A 10173-nucleotide genomic window follows, 5' to 3' on the forward strand; every position below is an offset into this window, starting at 1 on the left:
ACAATCATGCCAACATTCAATTTGAGTCTTAATGGTGTTTTTTTTTTGTGAAATATGCAACTGTGTTAAATATATACTGTAAAAAATAAATATTAGTAACCAAATATTTTTTGCACATATTTTTACAAGAAAAGAAGATATGAGTTTCACAGAGACAAAGTATGATCCTGCATAATTGCAAGTCTATAAAAGAAATGTATTGAATGATTTTGGCATTAAGCTATAAAAACAAAACAAACTTTAAATTAATTGCCCTATATTTAAAGCACATATAAAAAAGACCTTTAACAACAATTCACCTGTTTTCCATCTTTACAAGGTTTCATTTAAACAGTACAGTGTCATAATGCTAATTGACATGTAGGTACATGTATAAGGTTGTACATGCATGTTCATTCAACAGGTGCAAACAAATACAGCACAGTACATACAATACTCTTTATAATTTAGAATTATATTATACAAATAAATACAATACACTGAGCACTGAACTGATTTGGTTGTCAGTAGAAAAACATCACAATGCTGTTCATAGTCACAGATCAAAATGACATCACAATTATTGTGCTACATTCATTACTATAAAGAAACCCTGTATCAGGATTCCATCCAACTCTCAAATATCACTCTTGCACTAATTTCTTCTTACTTTTCAAACTTCAAACCTAGGGTTCCCTACTTCACTATTGGGTACATTTGCACCAATTGATAATGGCACATGACTCAAGAACTCATTCACACACAGCTAGACAAATTTACCACACAGGATCAAGAATCTTTCAAAGGCACTTTCATTTTCGCCAGCTTTAAGTTTTTTAGTTTCAGTTTCTCTTTCCGCTGGTCATTCTTTCCACTGCCGTGAGATGTGAATTCCACATTGATTTTTCGGCCACCCAAAGTTGTGTGATGTAATCTTAAGGCAATCTGTAGATAACAATATGTTAATACAGATATTATTTTAATGTTGCCTAGAAAATCAAACTTTTTACAGAACAATTACTTTTTCAATTCTTAAAACAATACACTGGCAGAAGATTCATATTTTCTTCAAGGATGCCAATGAGTCTCCTCTTGTTGACTTTTATTTCTATATTCAACTTTTTTTACATTTGACACAAAACTAATGTTTTTATGCCTAACAATGCCAGATATAAGATAGAAAGCAGGTTTTTCAAACTCTGAATGGGAAAACACAAAAAATATATGAATAGACTGTCTTTTCAGGAAACTTATAGGAATTAACTGTAAAGTAAACTTTTGTTGACTAAAAACTATCAGTATAGATTTAACTACCAGTAATATTTGAACAAAACAACAGTATGATTGATCAATATGCAAGTCAGAACTTACACCGTGGCTTATCCTGTTTTTAAACTCAACATAAGCAAACCCTTTACTCTTCCCAGTTCCTTTTTCCTTTGGAATTCTGACTGCTTTGACTCCACCTGCAAATCAATACAGATATATTACATATGAACATGTAGTGAAAAAAGTTTGGAAATATTATACCTAAGGTAGCTCTAAGATGGACTACAGTGGGAAAGACATAAAAGTAGACCCAAGGATCGAGCCATGAAAATTGACAGCCATTATAATAGACATGATTTGGGCATAGTTTAATAACTAACTTCATAGGAATTTCATATGTGACAAATTTCATTTGAATTACATGCAAACATAGCATACAACAATCTTTAAAGAGTCATAATATACATGTGATGTGAAAATCTTAAATTACATATTTTCACATTCTTGAGATTTCCCAATCATTGCATTGAAAATCATAATTAAAATAAAAACAAGAGGCCCATGGGCCACATCGCTCACCTGAGGAACAATAGGTATGATAAAATCAGCTTAATGGAGTCATAATACAAACAATCTGGACAATGTACAATAATACATGTAGATCCTTTATAAATAAAATCCATTTTCCCCCCTGGATATTCTTATGTTTATAATCATTAGTTCCTTTTCTAACAGGATGATTTTATTGTCATATCACATGTTGAGTATTGCAGTTCTCAAAAAGATCCTTAACAATTGTTTATAATTGCCCTGGAGACAAAGTCTTAACAATTATAAAGAATCCTCTGGCTGATTAGTTTCTGAGAAGATTTACTCTATATATTCCTATGTTAAACTTTAACACCCCCCCAAATGAGGCCCCACCCTACCCCCAAGGATCATGATTTTCACAACACCTGAGGATGCTTCCACACAAGTTTCAGCTTTCCTGGCTGATTAGTTTGAGAAGAAGATTTTTAAAGATTTACTCTATATATTCCTATGTAAAACTTCGAGCCCCCATTGTGGCCCCACCCTACCCCCAGGGGTCATGAATTTCACAACTTTGAATCTACACTACCTGAGGATGCTTCCACACAAGTTTCAGCTTTCCTGGCTGATTAGTTTCTGAGAAGAAGATTTTTAAAGATTTACTCTATATATTCCTATGTAAAACTTGGACCCCCATTGTGGCCCCACCCTACCCCCGGGGGTCATGAATTTCACAACTTTGAATCTACACTACCTGAGGATACTTCCACACAAGTTTCAGCTTTCCTGGCTTTATGGTTCTTGAGAAAAGGATTTCTGAAAAATTCTCGACATTTTTCATTAATTTCTAATCATCTCCCCTTTAAAATGGGTGTGACCCTTAATTTTCACAACTTTGAATTCCCTTTGCCTAAGGATGATTTGTGCTAAGTTTGGTTGAAATTGGCCCAGTAGTTCTTGAGAAGATGTTGAAAATATGAAAAGTTTACGGACAGACGGACAAACGACAGACAAAATGTGATCAGAATAGCTCACTTGAGCTTTCAGCTCAGGTGAGCTAAAAAAAGTGAGCTAGGTGCTCATATGCCCCACTGTGGCCCCACATTACAGTTCTTGACTGCTACACATAACGAACAACATGGTGTTTGTACACAGATAATTTGAGTGAAAAAAGAGTAAAATTTTCTGTAAAATACTGAAATCAAAATCTACTGGCAAAAATGCACATCTTTAAAACACCATGTTATTATTTTCAATGCTAAATTCTGTCCAGTTGTTAAAGAGGAGTTGAACTGAAAAACTGTTTGGTACCATTTTTAATACATGTAATGGCCAAATTATAACTTGAAAAAAGAGCAAAATTCTAATTTTAAAATTCAAGATTTTGTACTATAAAACCCATAATACAAATGACTCCAAATTGAGGCGCCAGCAGGGTTTGCTTATTTATATTTTTATATTTGATCGTACGATGGCTTAAAATTATATAAATATAAGTAATAAGGAAATATTCTTTGAATATTATGAGGTGATAATTTCGGTCGGGCCGTGATCAAATCTATCATAAAGCCCTTCAGGCTTTATTGGATTTGATCACGCCCGACCGAAATTATCACCTCATAATACTCAAAGAATGATTCCTTATTCTTTATACTGTAAACGTCTTTAATTCCATGTGTCTAAAATTTCATGATTTCCGGTGTAAGTACCTTTCACGGTGTTTTTAATTTCACAGATAATCGATTTCTTGTCCTAGAAAAGTAAATCCTGATTGTAAAAAAATCTGATGAGTGATGAACCTGCATCATGTAATTTTCATTATTTTCTTTTGAATAACGTAAAATTAAAGCCTTATTTACGTTAAGTACTATGAGAATAATAAAATATGTTTGTGTCGAATGAACTAAGCACTGGTGTAAAATGCGTATTTGATATTTTGGGCATGCAAATTAAAGGGAAAACGTACATGTAATCTGTAAGAAAGAAGTACACCTTTAAAATAAATCAATTTCTAAATGAACTGCTCAATATGAATGTCGATCGCAGACAACGTCATGGTTGTACAGGAGTCTTTGCCCTAAGGAAATGTCCGAGATAATAAGTGACAATTAGCCCCTATGTTCACAATGGCTTCGATAGGGCCGCAGAGATAAAGGTGAAACGAATATTCCATTATAAACATTTGTTTAATTATGATATTAATTGTATCAAATTAACGTAATACTCATACTTGCTATTTTTAACGAATTTTAATTATACTTTGATTACAATAAACAAGTGGTAACTTAGGCCCCGCTCATGCACAAATGCATCTGTAATGGTGGCCTATACGGAGATGGTGAATGCACAGCTCAATATTCACGGTGTCTTAATGTTCACGGAAAATTGTCTGATCGTGAACATAGTGAAATTAAAAACACCGTAATGTTTTCCAAGTCTACAGTATCTACAAAGTTTCTTGAATATTTTTATTCTGGAGGAGTTTCACCCACAGTTTAGTACTGTGGTTTCATCAATATTCGTTGAAAACCAATTTTTGTGGATTTCATTTTTAAGTTTAACCATGAATTTAAATGTTCATTGAAGTGCATTTTCTACTACAGTGTACCAGTTTGTATTGATAGGGTCATTGGCCAAAAATTTACGTATCCTTGAAACTGTGATTTTCACTTTATCCACGAAAATTGATACCCCTGAATATTAATGAAACCACAGTACTACCGGTATATTCATATATATATATATATATATATATATATATATATCAATGTGATATAAAGGTAAGACCCAGTCTGAGGTTTAAAAATATAAAACTAGGACATAAAATACATAAGTCTTAAATATAGATGTGTGTAGACCAGACAAATAAGGCCTTTATTATAGGGAGTATAATGAAGCCTAAAGTTACTGACATTATATAAACCTATGCGGTCACACCCACCTGTCTTCCTGAAGTGTTCCTCCAGCTGTTCCTTTGTGACGGAGTACGGGAGATTACCCACAAAGAGAACATACTTCTGGGGTAGGAGTTTGGACGGACTGGGGGTTGTCGGACTTTCCTCAGACTGGGGCTCGGTTTTCGCCGGCCTGATTTTGTTGGTTTTGGTGACCTGTTTAGCGTCCCCTGGTGATGCTTTGGGTTTCTTTTTGGTCTTCGTGTGGTTCAATGCACTTGGCTTCGTGACCTCGTCCTGTGTGATGATTTTGGTTTCTGTGTACATAGCGGGCCTCACAGTGAGGGTGCTCTTTCTTAGGCCTAAAATATAATTCAGCAGTTTAATTCAATTTGTGTACCGGTAATTATGATGGTAGTTCAGAACAAAAAAGCAAAATTTTCCAAAAATTCCATTTCTCTGAAAACTCATTAGTTCTTTGGAATGAATATGAAAGAAATCTGACCTCACACTTTTTGCCTACTATATGAAAAACCTACCATTTCAATTTCCTTTCAGTGAAGTGTAAAATGAAATGATCACTGATAAAATACGCATGGACAAAAAAGGTTCTTTTAATGACATTCTTTTAATGATAGATGCAAACATAAGCATCAACAAGATTGGTTAGATTTTCCTCACAAAAGTATGTTGGTGCCAATTGGAAAAGAGCATGAATTATTCATAAGAACGAAAAAGTTTTAAAGAATGAAACCATGATCAGTAAGCGATTGTGCAATTTTCTACACTAAATAGAGCAGAAAATAAAATCAAGGAACATTATAGCTACCTTTATCATAACTCATTAATCTGGGTATGAACAAGTATATATAAAGCATAGACGGCCCCAACCCAGTTCATATGAGTATAAATTGAGTAGCTATTGAAATTCAATCCTTTACAACCCTTGAACGTACCATCCCTTTTTTTCTCCTTCTTCCTCTGCTCACTCCACCAGGATTTACGACGGTCTTTTCTGTTGTTAACCACTGCTTTCTTGTTCTCAGACATACTGTTTGAAGAGTAAAGTGCCAAAATCAATGGTTCGTGCAATCTGAAACAGTTTTGACTATGTATGTGTCACACCTACAGATTTTTCCTACTGTCTACCAGTACATTGCAGAGGCATGCATCATTATAACTGCTGTTAATTGATGCCAGTCCAAACAATATAAAGAATTATATAAAAACCAAACAAACAAAAAAACCCGAGATAACTGTTTCCTTCTTTTTTTGATAATTTTAGCAGAAATATACATACCTGTAAAAAAAAAGTACAGTATGAATCAATATATCAAAAATAAAATCCAAAACTTATCTTCTAATATATGTCATGTAATTTTACCTGGAGAAATTCTTCAACCTGACAAGCTAGAGGGAATTTTTCGAAGGAATAATCGTTGGATTTTTTAATACTATTGTTTGAACCCTGAGTATTTAAAAATATCGAATAATTATAAATTAATGAAAATGTGATGTGAGAATGTTTTGGGAAAGAACTAATATTTAAATGAAAGGTATACTTTCATTTTGTCTCCTTACTTACGATAGCAAAACCATGGTATATTTAGTTTGGGTTTTGTTTCAAATAGGATCATTACCAATCTTTGCATGTTATGTTTAATGACTGTTAACCTTTTGGGGATATTCAACCTCAATTTTTATATTAAAAGGAGACAGGTATGATCTCCACAGTGTAACGAATAATGTGCAAATAACCATACAACAATAATACATTGTCTACATAAAAAAATATTAACCTTCTGGCATTCTTCCTTCTTTTCTTTTTTTTTTTACAATAAAATATACATGTATCTTTTTCCATATAACGTTAGGCCTACCCATTCCCTAAAGTTTGTGTGAATAATAAGATTTTAATGAAAAAATGTGTTAATCTCTTGAAATCACTACTACTGATTATAAGTCCTATTTTAATTATCGATATGTCCCATGGTTAAAAAGGAAAGAAAGAAAGAAATTAAGAAATACTTTAAGTAAAGCCGAAAGGTCGAGTACCTCTATCAGTCTCTTATTCATGAAAACAGCTGTACAAAAAGAAAATAAACCTGCAGCTGATAATTAAAATGAGAGAGAATCTGCTTCTCGTTTATTTTCTTATAGAACACTTACCTTTTCTATTTTTAAGTTTTCAAGTTTTTGATATTTTGATTCTAAAGACGCATTTCACTTTTTATGTTCCCGACTCTACACGAGTCTTCAGACAGAAAGAGAGTCGAGATCCAATGATAAACCTAGGGAACTTCCGAAAGTAACAAGTCTAATGACACAAAAGAGACTTCAATACCCAAAATTACAATAAAAAATAGTTTTATATATAACGGCCAATTTAAAACATTTTATCAGCGATGATGGTAAGGGGGTAGGGTGGGTGTGGGGTGGGGGTGATATTTTATGTTTTAGGTACGTAGCATGATCTGCATCGGGGATCGGGTGGGGGTGGGGTTGGTTGGGGGCAACCCCCTACATTTTATCGCAGCAAACATTTTTCTTTATATTTACAAATAAAAAAATGAATCATCATGGAGTTGACCCTCTGTTTTATGGGGCAATATAAAATTAAAGAGAAAATTATGAAAATGACGGTGGAATTGGAATTATTGGTACCCCCCATTAACTGTTTTGCAAAGTTAGACCTAACCGTCAGGCACATAGCATCAAGGAGGGACCAGACCCCCACTTTTTCTCGCAGCAAACCTAATTTTTCTTAAATTTAAAAATAAGAATTGAAGTGTCAGGAAGCTGTCATTCCCCACCCCCACATTTTGGTAGCATTTAAGATTTTTGTTAGAATGTGAGAAATTGAAATGAAAATAAAGAAATATTCAAGAATATATTACATATATGAATGATATTGAAAATTGCAGTTATAGGTATACTACGCCCCCCATCCCCCACGTATTGTGAATTTCATGAATATGTTTTTTTTTTTTTTTTTGCATGCTCAGATTTTTGGGGAGTTATTTATAAGCAAACTACGCCCCCCCCCACCCCCATGGATTAGGAATTTCATAAATTAAGGAAGTGGTTTAATTTATGCTCAGATTTTTTGGGGGAGTTATAGGTAAACTACCCCCCCCCCTCCCCGGCTCCCCACGGATTAGGAATTTCATGATTTTGTATTATTTTTATAGCCTTTTTAAGGAAGGAGTCTTTTCTGGTTTTCGACTTGTGAAACGTAAAATTGATTAATTGTTCATTAAATCAAGATGAAAGGAAATTAAAATAGAATATTTTTCTTTCTTTTTTATCATCATACAACTTGGCATAGAAAAAGTAATCAAAGTTTACAATCTAACAGGAACTATATTTTTGGCGTAATATTGGCGTAGGAAAATATCACATGTTGCGCAATATTCAGAATTGCTGCAGATTAATGAGTCTGATTTAGCATTTTAAAAACAATAACATTAATGTTGGATTTTTTTCACTAATGTAAACTAATGATATGATACTTAATTGGTTTCAGAATATGTTTTTAAAATATGATTTGCCTATCAAACTACATTTTTATAGGCTTTTTAAAGAGGTTCGATCCTCTGATTTTGGGTAGCCATTTTGTGTCACATCTAGTCTTAAAATTCTGTGTCATATATGAATTCTACATGTAAATTCCTTTTTTACAATGCCAAATTAACTCTATTGAATAAAATAGTGAAGAAAAAATTCCATATTTAGAAAGTGTAGTAAGGGACTATATTTTGTGGCGGAGGGTTTTTAAGAAGAAAATGACAATTTTTCATAACTCAGTTGTTTTAGAGTACCCTGATTTTAGCTTTCTTATTTTCCGTGCAGACCAAATTTTCAGATAGTTTATGCATTGGGATATCTTCGTATTGTTTCAAAAAACATATTTCAACAATATTTCAATATTTCTATCGACATATATTGGCATTTTTAAGTGATATTTCATAAAAGTAAAGACAAAATCAACTCCAATTTTCCCCTAAAATTAGCTTATTTAATGCCATATCTCAAAATTTACATTATAGACACATACTTTTGGTTTTATTTTCTGAATATTTAAGGTTCTTTTGACAAGTCTGTCATAATTTGAGAAAAAGTTTGAGACTTTTGAATTACTTAATTGCATGTTGAATCGTTTATGAATAAAAATAGTATTTTTTCAGTGCAAAAAGGTCAAAATATCAATAAGGTGAAGAAATTGCAAACTTTTTCATTATGATAATTTTAATTTTATTAATTCTAAATAATGTAAATTTGTATTTGATACCATGGTTCATTTTGATAAAAAAATATAGAGGGAAAAGCGATTTATGTGCAATTTGCACTTTCAGTGCAGAAAGGTCAAATTAAATACACCGTAGCACCGAAAGGAGCATATAGACCCCAAAATTTTGTTTTGAATTTTGGTTAAGATATGTGTGTAGATATTAAAAAAATACTTTAGAAAAAAACTTAGAGACTTTTGATCGCAGGATCCAACGTCCTTAAAGCGCCCATTCTATACACTGATTTTTGTGAAAAAATCACTAAAATCAGTTTTTCTCTCTCATAGAATGGTCGATATATTAGCTTTTCTGTCAATTTATATCTTTTAATAAAGTCTTCATTTTACATAAAAATCATAAATATTTTATTATTTGAAGCATAAAAAAATAATAAAAATTTCTTCAAAATTTAAGAAAATTAGAGGAAATGCGGGATAAGCAATATCAATTTTAGTATAAATATTTATTCCGATTTAGTAGTATAAGCTGATAGACATTCTGATATTCTATCATTTCATTGAAGAATAGAATATTCAAATCTTAAACAAATGTCTACAGAACTACAAAGATCCACACTTATTTTTATCATCCTTTACGTTGAGGAAAAAGGTAGTGACCTTGACCTGACCTTTATGCAAAAACGAAATGGTCAAATTTGATAAAACTGATAAAATCATTTGGTAATATGGTCCGTTTGACTGTGTCAAAATTTCATGAATTTCTTATTATAAGAAATATGATTGATAACGAGAAGACTCCTTCCTTAAGCAAAGATTTCTGATGATAAGTACGTCAAGCCCCCTTTCAAATTTGCTTCCGACGCCACTGATATAAATGGGAGTAATTACCAATAGTTTTCAATTACATTAGAATGACATCACAGGTAAAGTTTTCAGGCCAGAATGTTGTTTTCTGACTGACAATACTTTCAAAAGTCAGATGGTGTGCAACTATATATATGATGTGCAAAACGACAAACATGTTATTCTTACATTTGTTTTCAATATGACTTAAAAGTTATTTGCAAATGAACAGTCTTTAGAAAATGATTCATGTTTTTTCTTTGTAATGTGTAATGTAATTCATTACTTTAGCAAAGTACTTTTAATGTAATTAATTACTTTTGTAATTGACAGTAATGATAATTGTAATGAAAAGGATTTCACTGTAATTTAATGCATTTCATTTAAAGGAATTGACCCCGGGTCTGA

General features: G+C 32.3%; 1 protein-coding gene across 2 annotated transcripts; it reads right to left on the reverse strand.

Annotated features, from left to right (window-relative positions):
- Window positions 1-516: 516 nt before the first annotated feature.
- On the reverse strand, window positions 517-6968 carry LOC117683262 (uncharacterized). 2 transcript variants are annotated; one of them, XM_034452389.2, is made up of 5 exons: window positions 6843-6968; window positions 5630-5724; window positions 4721-5035; window positions 1351-1445; window positions 517-924 (listed from the first exon to the last, which is right to left on the reverse strand). In XM_034452389.2, the coding sequence occupies exons 2-5, from the start codon at window positions 5721-5723 to the stop codon at window positions 769-771; spliced, it is 660 nt and encodes a 219-aa protein (XP_034308280.2). In that variant the 5' UTR covers window position 5724; window positions 6843-6968; the 3' UTR covers window positions 517-768. The 2 variants fall into 2 exon arrangements, with proteins under 2 accessions (XP_034308280.2, XP_034308324.2); XM_034452433.2 differs by having other exon boundaries at window positions 5630-5766; window positions 6843-6948.
- Between the last annotated feature and the right edge of the window lie 3205 nt (window positions 6969-10173).

Source organism: Magallana gigas, chromosome 5 (assembly GCF_963853765.1).
Source record: "Magallana gigas chromosome 5, xbMagGiga1.1, whole genome shotgun sequence".
Lineage (NCBI taxonomy): Eukaryota > Metazoa > Mollusca > Bivalvia > Ostreida > Ostreidae > Magallana > Magallana gigas.